This window comes from Schistocerca americana, chromosome 11 (assembly GCF_021461395.2).
Source record: "Schistocerca americana isolate TAMUIC-IGC-003095 chromosome 11, iqSchAmer2.1, whole genome shotgun sequence".
Taxonomy (NCBI): Eukaryota; Metazoa; Arthropoda; class Insecta; order Orthoptera; family Acrididae; genus Schistocerca; species Schistocerca americana.
This window is the reverse complement of record NC_060129.1, coordinates 56,420,613-56,441,067: the sequence shown is the minus strand read 5'-3', so window position 1 is coordinate 56,441,067 and position 20,455 is coordinate 56,420,613. Positions and strand designations below refer to the sequence as shown.

At 40.0% G+C, this 20,455-nt stretch overlaps 1 protein-coding gene across 1 annotated transcript in view; it reads left to right on the top strand.

Annotated features, from left to right (window-relative positions):
* The window catches only part of LOC124553686 (phosphatidylinositol phosphatase PTPRQ-like), a 418,566-nt gene that overhangs the window by 292,315 nt on the left and 105,796 nt on the right, over positions 1–20,455 (top strand). Inside the window, exons 14-15 of the mRNA XM_047127584.1 lie at positions 8,700–8,889; positions 15,338–15,649. Of these exons, the coding sequence (XP_046983540.1) occupies positions 8,700–8,889; positions 15,338–15,649 (502 nt within the window). The remainder of the gene's footprint in view (positions 1–8,699; positions 8,890–15,337; positions 15,650–20,455) is intronic.

Genomic DNA, 20,455 nt, shown 5'->3' with positions numbered 1-20,455 from the left:
AGTCTTTGGTCCATAACTGTTATACATATATGTAAACGATCTTCCTCCTCAAGAATGAAATTTCACTCCACAATGGTGTGTGGGCTGATATGAAACTTCCTGGCAGGTTAAAACTGTATACCAGACTGAGAATGTCTTTCACAGACAGGTCAGAGCACTTACCCACAAAAGGCAAAGGTCTCCAATTTGAGTCTTGGTTTGGCACGCAGTTTTAATCTGCCAGGAAGTTTCAGATCTTCTATCTAATGTACAATAAGCAGAATTGGTTCTTTCTGTAGATGACACTAGTATTTTGATCAATCCAAGAATGCATACAGAAATGGAAGAAATGTTTAAGCAGGTTCTTAAAAATATCATCTACTGGCTTCCTGTGAATGGTCTCACCCTCAGTTTTAAAGGGAAGACAATAATCCGTTTTGCAGATCTGAGGTTACAATACCAAAGATAAGAGTAACACATGGGAGGATATAATAAACAAGGTGGAAATTTCAATATTCTTAGGTGCCAACATCGATGAGAATTCAAATTGGGAAAAGCACATTTTGGAAATCCTAAAACAACTTAGATCAGCCATATTTGCACCTGGAATTATTGTAAATCCTGGGGAGCCACATTCATTAAACTGACAACTTCTGTGTATTTTCGGAAAAACGTGCCTTAAGAATAATATGTAGTATTAATTCTCGAACGTCTTGTAGACATCTTTTTAAGGAATAGGGCATTCTGACTGCTACTTCTAGGTACATTTATTCCCTCACGACTTCTGGTGTAAATAATTCACTACAGTTCAAAAGGAACAATGCTGATCATAATTAAAACACCAGATGAAAAAAGACATTACTCCTCATTAAGGATGTCTTTAGGACAATAAGGGGTGTGTAATGTTGCAACAAAAATTTTTATCACTTACCTAGTGATATAAAATGTCTGATAGACAGCAAAATAAAACTGAAAAAGAAATGAGATAGTTTCTCCTTGACAACTCTTTCTATTCTGTTGAAGAATTTCTATTACTGTAATGTGGGTAGGAATTACTGACTCACATCCATATACTTTTTTTTTCTTTTTGTAAAAAAAAATTAATTTGTGATGTGAATGTAAAATGATTTGTTCCACATCATTACTGTCTATCATGCAAAATGATCCACAGAACACGTAACTAACTAACTAACTAATTAACTTGAAAGGGCGAAGCCCAAATTATTGAGGCAGCATAATCAGCAATACATGCCCATGACATGAATTAGGATTTGTGGCCGAAGCGGTGAATTATCCAGTCTTTACCTAAATGAGAGTGGAATGAGTTCAAGAATTGGGAAAGGTCTCACATCATTTTTGTTTTCATGTAAAATGGGTCTTACTAAGTCGAGAAAATTTGAATGTGCCTTCAAGTACTGACTGAGCATTCCATATGAAGGAAGGTCGACCATAAGTCAAAGAAATTAATGTTTGTTGGATATGACTGTGACACTTTTATACGGGATCCATTTATCTGAGACATTGTTGTCTCTTATAAAAAATAGTTCACAAAAGAACTCAAGGTCAATCGCAACTCACTGAAGTTAAGATTTTAGTGAGACAGACAAGGAGCAAATTACTACATACTTAAGGAAACCAGTTATCTGGTAAGTCTCTCCATGATGTTCCTGAACATTGCACTGAACATTCTGATTATGTCACTCGAAATATATTCTCCTCACTGAAACTAAATTGATGAAGCACTAGCATGCCTGTCAGATATTAAGGCTATGAACAGGATCTTGTGCAACACAGTAAAAATGCAAGCTTTGGAGTGGTGGGAGAAGTTGTTGACATTTCTACCTCAAATGCCTCAAAAAATGTCATAACACAATGCATAATGAAGTAGGAAATCTAAGAGTTTCTTTAAGTGTGCAATGAATGTAAAATGTGTGTCTGGATGTTGGATCAGAACCTAGACAGTCATTACAAACTACAACTAGCTGAAAGAGCTTTCGAGCTGGAGGACAATCTGGACAGTTTAGTAACTTCCAATCCTGTGGCATCATGTAATAAAAAAGTTGGACTAGTTCTTTGGCCAGCAGTTAGAAATAAATCGAAAACGAGAACTTCTGATTTTAAGACAGCGTTTTTATACGTTTACCTGCAGGTAGTAATTTACATGAATCAACCTAATAGATTGATGAACAGTAAAAATAGAACTTGCACTCTGAAGAACAGTTCACATGGGTTAAGACAAGCTGCAAAACTGTGAAATGGGAAAGTCTCAAAATTTTTGATGACATTGTAAAATGTAAATACTTATGCTGATGATCGATGTATCTATTACAATGAAGAGAGAAACGTTATTATGCCACTGTTTGTTGATCGTTGATTAGTTATTGAGATATGATCAGTCAGTACCACTGAAGTTTTGTACAAGTTGAAGCAAAAATTTGAAATATCATTTAAGACCTCATTTCAGTTATATCTGCGAATAGAAATTAAAATAATGTCATAGAAATAAATATACAAATAAGAGACTAAGAGTCTACATTTTAATATCAATATAGAACACTGAATGGTGACAGATAAAGATAATATTATTTTTGAAGAGCCATCAAAATCCAATAAACCATATCAAAGAGCTATAGGCAGTCTGTGGTGCCTCCCAATAATATCTCATCTGAATATCAGTTTTGGTGTTCAGTAGCTTAATACGTTGAATACTCATAATGAATACATGGTGATTCACTGGAAAACTAGCGAAAAATATTTTTAGTATGTAATATTAACTAAAAATTTTGTTATAATCTGTAATGGAGCTTCACACAGCTTGCCCCTGCTGATTCTAAACGGAGGAAGTAAAAAGTCTAATAGCGAGTCTGAAGACTCAGGATAATGTGATCAGGATAATAAACAAAATAATAAATAAATGATGATTAACTGAAACCCTCAGCTGCCTAGAGGTGTTGTTGATTTACCTTGATGTGGACAGCTGAAAATGTGTACACCGACTGGGACTCGAACACGGGATCTCCTGCTTACATGGCAGACACTCTATCCATCTGAGCCACCGAGGACACAGATGAATAGCGCGACTGCAGGGACTTATCCCTTGCACGCTTCCTCTGAGACCCACATTCCCAATAAATATATTAACTGAATGCCAATGGATTTCCCACCATGCAATGGGGACGCACTACATGGTATGCATAAAAGCAAAGCCTTGTTAAAAGTTTGACAGCTGAAGCAAAATGTTGAGTCGCTGTCTCATTGATCAGTGATGTATGTTGTAGATTATGTCTTCGAGAAGACTTCGAATTTCAAGCTTGAATCAAACAGGCTGTCACGTAAATGTTGACAATTCAGAGTAACTCGTAAGAAGTTCATGTTCTACAGTTTAAATCCAATATAGAACATTGTATGGTGACAAGAGGCCAGAAGCATAGAGAATTTGCAGGAATGTTCATTTAGTGACACATTGAAAATACTGTCAAATTAAGAGATGTTAGAAACTCCCATCAGCTTGCTGATTTGGCTACTGTTTAGGCCTGGCACTTATAAACTATTTGGAGAAGTAGAAAGAAAAAATATTTAAAGAGAAATGTTGAGAGTTAATTATTCATCTTTACTCTTGTTTTTCTGTGTATTGTGCATAATGTTTGTAAGTTTATTCCTGGTCTCCTCATGGTACTGCAGTAAATACTTTTTGATTTGTCACAATGTCAGTCTGGTTAAGTATGTTGCATGGAAGAGTTATCAAGTTTCGTTTTTCGCTAAAATTGTGCTAATAGTTATTTGTTACTAAAGTATTCAAATCATAAGAAACAATGCAAGTGATCTTTCTTGGAAACATCAGAATTTTCATCCGGTTGTGGGCTCATCATGTTAAAGTACATTACTTAGAAAGTGAAATTGCCGAGAAAGTCTCAATTCAATAACAGAAATAAGAATTTGAAGGCAATATATGATACACAAGGAATGTGAAAATGATGTCTCCATTTGTAACTAGAATTCTGTGTACTTGAAACACTTCGTTGGCCAGCAGTCCACAGTGCAGCAAAAGAATTAGAAGATTGTCAGCAGTTACCTCCAGCTCATAATGTAAAATAGACATAGAAAGAAACTCAGCATTTCCAGCTAGCACACACTGCATCAATTGTATACGAAACATTAGATAAAATTCATAGGCTTATATGAGAGAAGACATGAGGTTCCACAATCATAAAGAAAGTTCCACCTTTCATGACTGATTTTGTTTCCTGGTCAGATACATGCCAGAAGAGAATGCCATAAAGGAGTTATCACAAATAACCAATGTACTGCATCAGTTATACAATAATGTTAATATGAACTACCATCAAGAAAGAGAGATAAAAAATGTTTATCTATATAAACAGAGTGTGTAGTTGATCGCTAGTAAGCTTGCAAATTTTGAGCAGTTATTTACAAATGACTTGAGTCATATAAATGCCATATGCATTAGTAAACAATTAGTAAAATCAGTGAAAATTAGCTACCTGAGTAAACCAGCCTACACATAAGCTGTGTCTTATTGCACAGAAAGTCATAAAGGTGAAAATAATGCCAAATTTACAAAAAAACTATGTATTATATAGAAAATGCGGTCAGTTATGACATTTAAATCAAGAAAAAGATTGCGATTTAGCTGCTATCAAAATTTTAGACTTCAAAATAATTATTGCTTGCGTTCCCCAAGTAGCAACGTTAAAAAATTTGTGAAATGTCTCGAAATACTGTTAACATTAAAAAATGTACTGTGGCTACGTTAATTGATGATATTAAAACAACAAGGAAAGTTACAGAACCTCTACTGCTTCACTGATCTTACTAATTTTGAAAGCAACAGTAACATTTCTCACAATATGGGAAAACTGTTCCAAAACAATTACAGACAAGGTGCTTACAAACAGTTTTTGCAGTCCATAGATCCCGTGTATGCAGAATACAGTGACCAATTATGCCCAAGGAATGTACCTTTAAACGTTTCCATTTAAAATACAACAAGAAATATATAAAAACTGTAAAAATTTCAGCGAAAATATAAGAACTTCGAGCCATTTACAATCAGTACAAAGTGGGGAGCATGAAATGTAGATGATAGTGGCTACATACTGAGACCACTCTTAAATAAATTCTGGCGTTATTTCCATATTACTTTCCTTCTTACTCAGAAGCACATCAGATCAAATGAATCTAAAAGGAAGTCACAGATAAGAACACAAATTAACATTTCGTATGGAAATGTTTAACCTTAACATGTTCCCAGAGAGGTACATCAAGAAATTTGTCAAAAATACACAAAATGCATATCACACAATTCTAATGAATCGTCAGTGCCAGCTACGAAATAGCATCTTCAAATAAAGTGAATGTAATATGGTATGTGATAAGTTACTATGTGAGTACTGTAGAGTAATTACGGCCGGCCAGTGTGGCCGAGCGGTTCTAGGCGCTTCAGTTTGGAACCGCGTGCCCGCTACGGTCGCAGGTTCGAATCCTGCCTCAGGCATGGATGTGTGTGTGATGTCCTTAGGTTAGTTAGGTTTAAGTAGTTGTAAGGTCTAGCGGACTGATGACCTCAGCTGTTCAGTCCCATAGTGCTCAGAGCCAATTGAAGTCACTTCTACAAAACATCAGCAACACCTCAGACAATACACAAAGTATAATAAAATCTCCCTTAGCCTCCATATTCTATAAAAAAAACAATGATAGTGAAATTACATTAAGCACAATGAGTCTAAGCAACAGATCATCATCTGAAATTGATAAAATGGTTGAGTTTTCCATAAAGAACCACTCTAATATAATATGTTAAATTAATCTCTAATAACAGGTACATTTTCTTCCTGTAAGTAGCAAGAATTATTGCACTAAGAGAAATGTGAAAAAGAATGCTCGGAGTTGAAGACCTATATCATTCGTTAAACACAGTTTGGTACACTTCAATGAAGATTATTCAATCGAGTATTGACTGCTATTTTGGAGAAAAATCCAATTATATCAGATCCTCTCCATGGGTTCAGGAAGAATAAATCTACACATATTACCATACAGGGTGAACATTACTAAAACCGACAGACTGTAGGGACGGATTTCCGACTCGAAATGGAGTTAAAAATATCCTATGAACATGTGTCCAGAAATGGACAGTGTTCATGAAATGACAACAGATCGTCCTGAACCACAGTACAGAGATGCATCGTATGCTTGTCACAAGAATGTTCAAAGTGGCCTTCATGGGACTGCCTGTGATAGGGGTGTTAATGGTTGTCATGCAGTACACACTTTGGCTTACATCATGTTGGTGGTCCACTTCCCTGGAGCTTGCACTAGGAATCATCTCAATATGCTGTAGAAGCCAGTGCTCCAAATCTGGTGTCTGAAAGGACCCATAATCACACAAACATTCTAAAAGGGCCTTAAATGTTGTGTAATGTGGTGGATGTCTGTGAGGGTACTTGTTTTGTTGTAGCTGTGCTGCCTCTAGGCCGTTTCCATCTGTTGGCCGTAGACAAACTCGATCTCGCCTTGTTGCCGACATGAATACCGGACCGTTCTGCTCCTTTCATTACGCTGCGTCAATCACACAGTCTGCAACACAAAAGGAACACACGGCACGAGGTCAGAGGAACTGCCATTTGTCAGCGCCATCTACGATGGCAATGGTGCCTTTCTGGACACATGTAAAAGGACTTTTCTCCTCTTTTTCCAGTCAGGAATCCGTCCCTAGAGTTTGTCGGCTTTATTAACGTTCACCCTGTATATGAACCCATACAGTATCCCACAGATGTTACTAACACAAAAGGAAAACTGTTGGGATTTTACTAAATTTATTAAATGCATTCGGTGCCACTGATCACAAAATGTTGTGAATGAACCTACTGTACTAGGTTATCAGATACAGCCCTGTGTGCCAAGTCAAGTCATATATTAAAAACAGGAGGCAAAAAATAGGAACTAAATACCTCAAAGAAGAGAATGTTGCAAGCTTCTAATCTAAATATGGAGATATTTCATAAGGTGTACCATAAGTTTCAATGTAGGACCCACCCTCGTTTTGTTTACATAAATGTCTTACTATTGAACATCGAATGTTCATCATTACTCTTGTCTCTTCTTCCGCTGTTTTTTCCTGCTCAGTTTATTAGAAGTACCAATTTTCTTAAACGAAAATCTCCAAAAACCGGTATACTGTTGGTAGATGGAAGAAGTATCTTCCATTGTGGCGAACCCGACGATGAGCTTCAAGAGGCTAGAAGTGAAGGTACAGTCGAGCTGGGTAGAATTAACCTGATAATCAATATATAAACTGTGATTTAAGAACTAGGATAACTGTTCATATAGTGTAATTTGGGCTATTGATTGATGCAACAAGGTGACTCTGATCTGTCTGAATTGAATCCATGATGTGGTTTTGGTAGAAGGGCAAAATTATCAGGACAGTCACCAACTTCCAAACATGCAGTTTGCTAGGAGTCACACAAAGTCTGAAGTCAGAGACTGCAGTCTGTCATTGTTCCAGTTACGTGAAGTGAGATGCCATAGACTATGTGCCCATGACAGGCTTAGCAAAAAGCATAACAGCAAAGACCACATGCAACTGCAACATGAAAGGTGATGGTTAATGTAATACTTTTATAATATCTCTTTTCTTGCAGTAGTCACCAGATATTGCTTACGTCAGATATTGTTTTCAGGATTCCACCTGTCTCTTCTCAACGTGTTGCCTTCTGCTCAATTTTCTAGAAATAACTACATTTTCTTCCATCAAAACCATTATCACTTCACATAAAATTAAATAAACGTTTCTTCTCTGTTTCTGAGCTTCTTCCGCCAAGTAATGCCTAATTTGATCAATCAAAATGTTACTACTGCTAGATTCAAGCTACTCATCTCATGACTGTCACTGAACAATAATGCTATTCATCATCTGATGTCATACTCATCTACTGCCACCGAATGGACCATACAGTTATTCCAAATTGATACTGTGTACCACAAAATTCTTCATGCAATTTCTCAGTTTTGTTCTATGACATTTATCATTGTGATGAAGAAGATATTACGCTATCAATGACAGATCAAAACAAAACTCACAGTAGCAGTGTTCTTGTTATTAGTATGTGAAATATATTCTTTGTAGACACGTAAACTATACAATAATATACTAGAGTATTATTCTAAATAAAGGTGTAGCGATTTAGATTTTAATAGCTGCCTCTGTTTTGTTAATGCGTCCCTTCACTTATTCTCTGAATGTAGTATTTTATGTTGGCTTCTATGAAATATGAAGAGCGAAACAAGAAGAAACCTGATTAATTGTACCTATCTAACGGATGTGGATAGTTTCATATGGATATAACAGTTTCTATGTCGATTTAAGGTTTACATCATCTGCCAGTACCAGTCAAGTGTTTTCTCCTGCTGTTATTGTTAAAGTCTGGAAATTTTTCTCAACCCTGCTTATGTTAAGAGGCGTCACTCACATCTATGGTCTTAAAGTTCACTGCAGCAGTCACTCCTCTCAAACTACATCGTTTTTACATAAACTGAGGTTCAAAACTAACTATGTCACGTTGTACCTCTGTTGAAAATAGAGTGTGTAATGTTCAAAATTAATGGAGCTGTAAGGAACATAATATTTGTTTAGTGTGTATAAACAAGCTTTTATTGTACAATTTGGTGCATAACAAGATTTCATTCACTGTTTTCAGTGTGTTTATCTACTGGCATGTGAAGACATTGACTGCGCCACATCATCTGGAGTTGTTGAAGTATCAACAACTTCAGCTGTACTTGATCACCTGCAGCCACATGCTCTTTACCAAATAGAAATAACTTCATTGTCCCCTGCTGGTCTCACATCGTGGAGTTATGCGATCAATGCTTCAACAGCACATGCAGGTATGAAGAGGTTTGAATTTTAGGTATAGTTAATGGTGTCATAAATAAAGTCCGAGCATCAAATGTAATATCTTTTTAATGGAAAATTTCTAAATTTTGTATTCCTGAAATAACATTTCTCAGACCACACAGAATTAGAGTTTTATTTTATTATATTAGACAGTTGTAATGCATATTTACGTATTTACTTATAACAAGTGTGACAGAGGAAACCTTTCATTGTTACAATATACAGCATGTAACGGGTATAACTACAGATATTTTATATTTTTGGTATGTGATACCTTAATATGGTCACACATGACTGTGTTGATTGTTTTTTCTCTGTGTCGAACAGTCGTCCCACAAACACGTAACAAATTCTAGGACCTAACGCTTTCTGCGTGATCGCAGCTGCACTATGAAGTGGACTACTCCTGTCAGTATAGACTATCCGTTTAGCGTCCAACTGTCCAGGTTTGAACGCCTGACCTGTTGTCTAGGGAAGAATGAGCATTAGTGGATTGCTCTTGCCACATATACTCGTAGTTGGAGCTACTACCCAAACACAAAACAGACGACGTGTAATAGCTATAACGATTAGTATGCCAGTGACGAAAATACTGATGTAACGTGGTTTAGCGCACTGTGCTCAGTCATCAATACAAATATATGCCCATATACCTGCCACACCATGTATGGTCTACAAACTTTGTGATTAATCAAGAGAACGGAAAAAGGAATGTGAAAAATCGAAGTGGACAGACTCACTGTTGTCCAAAGACGCTGGAATGGGGCCAGGAGGGAGGAAATGGAGATACTTGCATTCATGGAAGATGGAACACAATGCAGAACTCTCATGTATTTGTAGTAATTATTGTAATTCTAGAAAGCCACAGCTTTAGACGGTTCTGATATTACATTGTTGAAAGTGATCAGAAATCCTGCAGTCATAGCATCTGCTGTGTAGTTTAAATTCTTTGTTTGTCATGCTGTTTCCAATAAATTGTTTCATTCGCTTTGTTTAAAGGGTGGTTTAGGTAGCACCCTGTAGTGAGGAAAGAAGCGAATTTTTGAACACCACTAGTAATGTGCATTTTGTAAAATTATATCCTCCGCATCCCCAAACACACCCCTATCCAACTGTTGAACACCCAGGAGCACAATCTTCGACAGCGCTTTTCTTCCTCACCGGTACAATACGTACGTGACTCTTGTATACCTGACTGATATATGTCACAAGCATGCAAATGTCAGACAGCTTCAAAATACACCTTTATTCTGTGTACAGACCAGACTGTGGACGATTGTAGCAGAAGCGAAACACGTGGCATGTTTATGCAGTACATTAATTTGGTTTTACTTCTACAGTGTACCCCAGTTCATTGGTCAGAAATGTCGTTTCCTGCACTAGAAGAGACACGTAACAGCATGAAATTTTGGCCAGGTCATAGAAAGGGTCATCTCAAGGCTTTTACAGATTTTTGAACTCGATAGTGGTGCAACATCACTCAACACGCAGAGATAAAATTTTAAAAAATTCTTCAACACAAAGTCAATATAAGAGGATTATATATTTTCTTATTATTCAGTTTTCTACTATTTTTTTGGACTTTCTCTTGAGTTCATTTTTTCTAGCTTTGAGCTACACTGAAAAGCCGAAGACACTGATACAGCTGCCTTATGTCGGGTAGAACCCCCATCAGCGCGCAGAAGTGGCGCAACACGACCTGGCTCGCACTGGACTAATGTCTGAAGTAGCGCCAGAGGGACCTGACACCATGAATCCTGCAGGGCTGTCCAAAAATCCGTAAGAGTACGAGGGGGTGGAGATCTCTTCTGAACAGCATGTTGCACGGCAGCCCAGATATGCCCAATAATGATCGTATCTGGGATGTTTGGTGTAAAGCAGAAGTGTTTAAACTCAAAAGAGTGTTCCTAGAGCCACTCTGTAGCAATTATGGACGAGTGGGGTGTCGTATTGTCCTGCAGGAATTGCCCAAGTCCGTCGGAATGCACAATGGACATGAATGGATGCAGATGACCAGACAGGATGCTTACGTACGTGTCACCTGTCAGAGTCATATCTAGACGTATGAGGAGTACCATATCACTCCAACTTCACATGCCCCACATCATTACAGAACCTACACCAGTTTCAAAGTCCTCTGCTGACATGTAGGGTCCATGGATTCATGCTGTTGTCTTCATACCCGTAATTCAGACAAGACTCGTCCGACTTGGCAACATGTTTCCAGTCATCAACAGTCCAATCTCGGTGTTGACGGGCACAGGCGAGACGAAATCCTTTGTGTCGTGCAGACAAAATGGGTACACAAGTGGGACTTAAGCTCCAAAAGCTCATATTGATGATATTTCGTCGAATGGTTCACATGCTGACATTTGTTGATGTTCCAGCATTGAAAACTGCAGAAATTTCTGGAAGGGTTGCACGTTGTCACGTTGAACTGTTCTCTTCAGTCGTCGTTGCAGGATCTATTTCCGGCCGCTGCGATTTAGGAGATCTGATGTGTTATCGGATTCCTGATATTCACGGTACACTCTTGAAATGGTCCTACAGGAAAAATCCCCACTTCATCGCTACCTCGGAGACGCTGTGTCCCATCACTCGAGCGTCGACTATAACGCCATGTTCAGTCACTTAAATCCTGATAACCACCCACTGCAGGAGCAGTAACCGATCTGACAACTGCGCCAGGCACTTGTTGGCTTATATAGGCGTTGCCGACCGCAGTGCCGTATTCTGCCTGTTTACACGTCTCTATATTTGAATACACATGCCTGTACCAGTTTCTTTGGCGCTTCAGTCCATCTGCAGTCAGCTATCGCTGATTATACGCTGTCTGCTGACAACATTTTATAAGCTATCATAATAGCTCATGGCGTAATATTCGAATCGTTCGTTTTTTCGTTCATTCATCGTGGTCCCTAAATCAAATGAAGAAGGAGTCTGTTGAGTATGTGGAACTAGTCAAGGTATACGTGTCAGGGTGGCCGGGACAAGACTATAGTGTCCTGAAAATGTTCTTGAGTTCAATAATCAGGGCTCCACTCACAGTATACGTGAAGTGTCGGTGTGAAGTAGTTCTTGAATTAACGTTGTGCGTTACAGAACTGTCTGCCATAGTCTTGCTCCAGATACCGTGGAATGAAGACACTGAAGTGGGGGGTCAGTGATGCTGTTCTTGCTTTTAATGATGGCATCATTGGTAGGATGAAAGTGGCACAGCATATGGGAATTAATCCTGGAGCAAACTGCCTCAGAGAACTTGAACGGATGGATAAGGTTCGCATTAATAAAGCAGAATATGCACCACAGTTGGCCACTAAGGAGTCCAGAAAGAAGAAAAGAAGATGAAACTTGGAAAAACATCAAGAGGGTGATATACAGTATGGTGCATGGTGCTTCTGAGCGACTAAAAACAAAAAGATTAATCATACATCAAGTGAGTTACAGTATTTTGAAACTTTATAAGCCATTCCTGAAGAATTACATTTTGTGTTCCATTTTTCCCTAAACCTCAGAAAACATTTCGAGTAGAATATTGAAATTTTCAGGGAGTAATAGCAGATATATCCTGAGTCTACTGAACTAAAAGAAGAACATAATGTTATGTATAATTAAAATTATTTAGGATAACAAACATAAAAGTACACAAAATTTTAACTGTGTAATTAAAAACTGTATTTCCGAAAGTAGTGGCTGAAAAGCAATTGTTGTAGTTGAGTAGACTCAGAACATACAGTTTAATGTCCTGTAAAAGTTTCACGCCAATGGCTACAGTGGTTCCTGAAATACAGGGAAGCCAAGTCACTAAATTTAACATTGTTGGGATAGGACGTTCCTACTGCCCTTAAATAATGCGGAAATCATTATGAATATTTATTAAAACAAACTGAATGTATTCTGCAGTAAGAATATTTGTCACTTTAAAATGACAAATATACGGGGTGTTTGTGTAAGAGAACAATATGAGGTAGAGAATCTGGGGTCAGAGAAGCCAGCTTAAGGAGATAAAAACACATTACTGTGAATTTTTTTATTTACATTTGTCACAGTTAATTGGAGATACCATCATTGACACAATGAACATATCATTTGTCTTGCATCTTACAAAATGTGCAGAAACTGATGGCCGTCAACCTCAATTCAAGCATAACATCGGCGAACACGTTTCTGACGCACACTGACAAATATCCCTGGGGTGTTTCGAATCACATCACAGGTAACTACAATTCTGGAGCTAATTCCACCCCCGTTTCCACTGGGGTCTCATCCCAATAGGAAACAATCAGCGGTATTCAGGTCACGTGACCTCGCCGGCCATGGAATATGACCTCCTGCACTGAGATGGTTGCGGACATCCACACTGAAGTGAGGCGGTGCGCCGTCAAGTTGCGTCCGCATCCTCCCTCGAACCACCAATTGTTCGTTCTCCAACAACTCAGGTGGAACTCTGCACGAACCTCAAGTACAGGTGGCCATTCATGGGACCAGATAAAAGATATAGAGGCTCGTCCTCCTTGTTTTCTTGCAGGAAATAAAGGATGTACATGTAAATAAACAGCACAGTACGTGTTAACGTGTACGCATGTAAGTTGTAAGTAAGGCGGAAAACAGTAATGGTAGACAAAGCGGTAGACAAGTCTAGTTCCACATCTCCTTAAGCTGGCTTCACCGATCCCAGGTTACCTACGTCAAATTGTTCAGTAGAGGATCCTCAGTGTCCTGTTAAATTGTTGCACGCTCTCCTTGCAACACCCTGTAGCCTATTGTTTACCTAAGATTGGAAGATTAAAAAGAGTTTTTCCTCAGTGTAACATAAAAAAATCACATTTATATTGCTACTTTCTTCCTAAGCTTTTTTCCCACTTAAGAGCTAAAGAACGTTTTCTAAGTTGCCCCAACATACTGAAAAATTTTTCACAGATAAGATAATTACTTTTGGAGGGTTTACTGAACACACTAATTTTGCTGGGAGGTTTTATTTCAGGTTACAGGCGATGAAAGGTTTGCTATCGCATTTATTTTTAAAATTTACCTCAGATTCATTTCGTCGAAAGTGAATTCACTTAAGGGGACCTGGACGCGAACGGGGTGCATTTCTTTAGCCCGTTCTCAGTGCACATTAATCTTGATCTACAGTGCGGAGGAAGTTGTGGTTTTTTTACCGACAATGAATGAAATTAATTCAAGCTGTAAAGGGAAACTTATTGAAATATCTGTTATAGTTTAAGAATTACAGTATTTGGTCTAACGCATCCTTTTATAATACACATTCCCACTCTGGTACCATTTTTTGGTCCATCATCAGTCTAATAGCATTCAAACTGTGGCGGGCTACTGTCAACATTCATAGGAACACATTATGCCTCTCGTTTTGTAGTCTGGAGTGTATCTGAGGAATTAGAAAAATCCTTATTATATCACATTATTATTTTGTCAAAAAGATACCGCTAAAATTAGATACAGAATGACAAACATAGATCATTTCTGCGATATGTTAGGCATAATTCAAGGGTAATATCCCAGTCTTTACTTGAGAGAAATTTGGTGAACATGGATAAAATGACTATGAAGTTATATGTACCTAATGTTCTGAAAATGTAGTTATGAGAAAATGAGAAAAGAATGTTCACAACGGTTTTGACTCATCGTATGGCTATTTCAGAACATTCCAGGAGCATAATCTTGCTCGCCAGCTGCTTCTTTATCCTCTGTAGACTTCTTCAGGAGCCTTTTGCTTACTCTGGACTCCTTAGTGGTGGCTTCCACAGTCCTTTCAGCTTCAACTAGTCACTGACGATCTATAGTAGTCAGAGCAGCTATTATATTATTTCCCAGCTGCAGGCGTAATTTGTCCACTACTTTTGTCCTGCTGATTACACCATCATTGAAACAGATGACAGCATCCATCACACCCACTTTGAGTACTGTCCATCCAACAAACACTGTTTTTGATACTCGTTGCCACACACAGCTGTTGAAACTGAGGTTTTGTGTACGGCCATGTAGACATTTACTAAGTGATTTTGTGTCTGCAAGGTCCCTGTATGTTGGCTTTATTCTTTCTGCAGGGTCCCTCTATGTTGGCTTTATTCTTTCTATGACCGTGGCAGGCAAGGAATGTTTATGGTGATATTCCTTGCCTATTGCATCAGCGTGGCTGGTTTGCAGACATTTGTTCATAGAGCGTTTAAGAGCAAATCAACAACTGAAATGTAGATTTAAAAAAATACGTTTTTTGAAACGGGATAAAATTGTCTTTCAATTGGCGACAAAAAATGTTTTCGAAAATTTCAGTCATTTCAGGTCCAGGTCCCCTTCAAACATGTGTCGAATGCTTAAACAGCACTTCATTATAAGCTACACTACCATTGTAGAATACAGTACTAATTTTCACTGGTTGTCTGAGCGTTGTTGTTTTAAGTTCTTCGCCTGTTTCAGCACCGCGTGTGAAACCATCTGCTGCTGAAAACCCGATACTTGCCGTAACGAATACAAGCGTTTCGGTAAATTGGAAGCCCCCTGAAGACTGCTCTGCTCTTAATGGCTATATTTACGGCTACTCTTATTCGCTCGTCGAGAATAGCACGGCAGACGTTATGCGACAGGGGACAGTTCCCGAAAACATCCAGAGTGTCAACTTCTCAGGCCTCACGCCCAGCCACTGCTACGAGGCCTACGTTAGCGTTGTGACCTCGGCCGGAACTGGTCTCTCAGATCTGCTGATAATTCCATTCTGTACCACCAGCACAGGTGAGTGGACTATCGCCTAAGACTAATTAGGAGAGTGGTAGTATGGCAGTAGTAGCAGTGGTAATGAATGAGTGAAGTAATACGTCATGACCAAAATGTATAGTTTCATATGCACCACATTGCTATCTTAGATTCATATCCACGTATCACTATAGATCCCGTAGTTACTCTTAATTACAAAAGAGTGTAATGAGAAAACACATTAACCAGTGGTTTCATAACCTCAGTTCCTGAACTTTTTGTTGAGGCATAAGATTTCAACAAATTAAAAGTTAGTGTCAAAAACATACATTCTGATCAGTGAACAATTAGGCTGCTACGCGAGCTGTATGTGGACACTAGATTCGCCATACAAGTGGGTGGTATCGGGGGAGGGATGGGAAAACCAACGCCTATGTACGGTGAAGCGAACTTATCTTTCAAATTTCGTGCCTTACGATACTCAACTGAAGAATCTTCAACTAACTGTGATTATTGTTTGTGTAGAGTGTTGTTCTTTTCATCTGGGTACCAGTTTTTAGCGTATGAGATTCTCACACTATGACTAGAGTCATTCTTCCGTATGGAGAGAGTAATTAACTCTTAGTCATTGCTCCTCACAGAATCAAGTTTATTCAAATCAGTATTCATTCATCCTTTCAATGCGTTTCCCTGGTGATGGCCTTAAATGTTACACTGTGCTGAAAGGAAGCTCAGTGGAACGGCTTTATTACCGTTGTCTGAATAGCGTTGGTCCCAGTTGCATTCCGGAACAGTATTCTGATGATAAACTTATCATTTCGTTCTTGAATTTGCCGTTATATTATGTCCTGAAACGATTATTACGGAAGAGATATTTCAGTAGTATCTATACCGAAGAGCCAATGAAACGGGTACACCTGCCTAATATCGTGTAGGGTCCCCGCGAGCACACAGAAGTGCCGCAACCCTACGTGGCACGGACTCGACTAATGTCTGAAGTAGTGCTGGAGGGAATTTACGCCACGAATCCTGCAGGTCTGTCCATAAATCAGTACGATTAGTAGGGGGTGGAGTTCTCTTCTGAACAGCACCTTGCAAGGCACCACAGACCTGCTCTATAATGTTCATTTCTGGGGAGTTTGGTGGCCAGCGGAGTGTCCCTGGAGCCACTGTGTAGCAATTGTGGAAGTGTGGGGTGTCGCATTGTCCTGATGGAACTGCCCAAGTCCGTCGGAATGCACAATGAACATGAATGGATGCAAGCGATCATAGAGGATCCTTACGTAAGTTCCAGGTGTCAGAGATGTATCTGGACGTGTCAAGGGTCCTATACGGCTCCAGCTGCACACACCCCACACCATTATAGAGCCTCCACCAGCTTCGATAGTCCCCTGCGGACATGCAGGGTCCATGAATTCATGATGTTGTCTCCAGACTTGAACGTGTCCATCTGCTCAATACCATTTGAAACGAGACTCGTCCGACCAGGCAACATGTTTCCAGTCATCAACAGTCTATTGAAATCTGCAGAAATTTGAGGAAGAGTTGCACTTATGTCAGGCTGAACGTTTCTCTTCAGTCGTCGTTGGTCTCGATCTAGCTGGATCTTTTTGCTGCCGCATCGACATCGGAAATTTGATGTTTCGCCGGATTCCTGAGAAGCACGGCACAATCGTGAAATGGTCGTACGGGAAAAATCACCACTTCATCGCTACCTCGGAGATGACGTGTCCCATCGCTCGTGCACCGACTATAATACAACGTCCAAATCTTGATAACCTGCCAGTGTAGCAGCAGTAACCGATCTAACAACTGCGCCAGACACTTGTCGTCTTACGTAGGCGTTGCCGACCATAGCGACGTATCCTTGTGGTTTACATATCTCTGTACTGTCCGCTCCGATAGCTGAGTGGTCAGCGTGACAGCTTGCCATCCTACGGGTCCAGGGTCGATTCCCGCTGGGTCGGGGATTTTCTCCGCTCAGGGACTGGGTGTTGTGCTATCTTCAACATCATTTCATCCCCATACGGCCTGCATGCCTCCCAATGTGGCGTCGAATTTACACTACTGGCCATTAAAACTGATACACCACAAAGATGACGTGCTACAGACGCGAAATGTAACCGACAGCAAGAAGATGTGTGATATGCAAATGATTAGCTTTTCAGAGCATTCACAAAACGTTGGCGCCGGTGGCGACACCTAGAACGTGCTGACATGAAGAAAGTTTCCATCCGATTTCTCATACACAAACAGCAGTTGATCGGCGTTGCCTGCTGAAACGTTGTTATGATGCCTCGTGTAAGGAGGCGAAATGCGTACCATCACGTTTCCGACTTTTGATAAAGGTCGGATTGTAGCCTATCGCGATTGCGGTTTATCGTATAGCGACATTGCTGCTCGCGTTGGTCGAGATCCAATGACTGTTAGCAGAATGGGAGGGTTCAGGAGGGTAACACGGAACGCCGTGCTGGATCCCAACGGCCTCGTATCTCTAGCAGTCGAGGTGACAGGCATCTTATCCGCATGGCTGTAACGGATCGTGCAGCCACGTCTCGATCCCTGTGTCAACAGATGGGGACGTTCGCAAGACAACAACCATCTGCACGAATAGTTCGACGACGTTTGCAGCAGCAGGGACTATCAGCTCGAAGACCGTGGCTGCGGTTACCCTTGACGCTGCATCACAGACAGGAGCGCCTGCAATGGTGTACTCAACGACGAACCTGGGTGCACGAATTGCAAAACGTCATTTTTCGGATGAATCCAGGTTCTGTTTACAGCGTCATGATGGTCGAATCCGTGTTTGGCGACATCGCGGTGAACGCACATTGGAAGCGTGTGTTCGTCATCGCCATCCTGGCATATCACCCGACATGATGGTATGGGGTGCCATTGGTTACTCGTCTCTGTCACCACTTGTTCTCATTGACGGCACTTTCAACGGTGGACGTTACATTTCAGATGTGTTACGACCCGTGGCTCTACCCTTCATTCGATCCCTGCGAAACCCGACATTACAGCAGGATAATGCACGACCGCATGTTGCAGGTCCTGTACGGGCCTTTCTGGATACAGAAAACGTTCGACTGCGGCCCTGGCCACAACATTCTCTATATCTCTCACCAATTGAAACCGTCTGGTCAATGGTGGCCGAGCAACTGGCTCGTCACAATATGCCAGTCACTACTCTTGATGAACTGTGGTATCGTGTTGAAGCTGCATGGGCAGCTGTACCTGTACAAGCCATCCAAGCTCTGTTTGAATCAATGCCCATGCGTATCAAGGTCGTTATTACGGGCAGAGGTGGTTGTTCTGGGTACTGATTTCTCAGGATCTATGCACTCAAATTGCATAAAAATGTAATGATATGTCAGTTCTAGTATAATATATTTGTCCAATGAATACCAGTTTATCACCTATATTTCTTCTTGATGTAGCAATTTTAATGGCCAGTAGTGTAGATAATGTTGTGGGTAGTGCAAACTAATGACTGCGATTCACTGGCAGAACACTTAAAAGCTGCAACTAAAGAGACTACTTACAACACCAGTTCCTCTGGCGCTTCAATGTACAGTATAATGATAAACTATGAGCTTTACGTCAGTGCATTGATCGATGGTAAAATTATCTCTATAACATAATTTCACTAACGTGATTGCTGTTGTCGCGTTCCCTGGTGGTATAATTGGGTGGTCCTCGTTGTCTTCTATTTTAAACTTTTAAAACTGATCTTCATAAAATTTAATCTTAAAATTTTGGACCAGGTGCGTTTTCTTAGCATCATGTGGTTCACAGCAAGTAGATTTTCTTAACAAAACATCCATCTCCTCACGCTGCATGGTGGTGTGAGCTTGCACGAAATTTCAGATTCCTCTGTTTCTGGATGCCATGTACCCCCTGTGATGGCTGGCATGCGAGTTAAATCAAGTCACATATTATAGCGCTGACGTAAAGTTTATCAGGGCGTGTACATCAATTCTTGATACTGCCAGATTTGCACAATAGTCGTAATAAGAGTTTCCAGTCTCTCTTTGACCAACATACGGAGGTTTTAAGAACTCACCACTCCTACACCAACGATGTAGCCCTTCCAGGAATCTAGTTTCCACATAAAGATGTCAGCACTGACCACTGAATTGGAAAATGTACTCTGCCATCACTCAGTGCAATGTCTCCAACTGGTTCCTTCATTCACCTAAACAAATCTCCAGCCGACTGTTCAAAACTGTGCACATCCAGTGCTATTCCAAAACGAAAACACTTTGAGATACCTTGTCACTAAAAACCAATTATTAACATTAATTATATCGTGTCCTGTCTGTCTCTTGTATCCACATCTTGTATCACATGAACTACAATAAACCTCAGCGCTCCACATCAGAGTATGGGAATACGATAGTTAATTCCTGCGAACTTCCGCACTGGAAGAATAAGCGTGTCTGTTACTGTGAACCTTTAACCTCCAACTGAAGAAACATGCTACACTTTCAGATATCATCCCTGTGACAGAAGTCTAATGACTCGATTGCTATTCCTGCATGGGCTGCCTGACTGACTATTTATACTGCACAAGCTGCGAGCTCCCTGCAACTTCCAAAATATTTTAAGCATGGAAACCATTCAGCTAGACAGTCTTGGTAGGCGGGTGACTGGCTTTGAATCAGATGAAGGCATCTGATATCCCCACTGCTCATCCCATTCTCGTGCTAGCAACAATTCTACAGCATGTCTGAGAGAACAGATGCAATTTTTACCCAGCAGCAGGTATGAATTAACACAAAGAAATTACAGACATTGCATGCGAGTGATCATTCATTTAAATCCATGGGAAAAGCTGAAAAT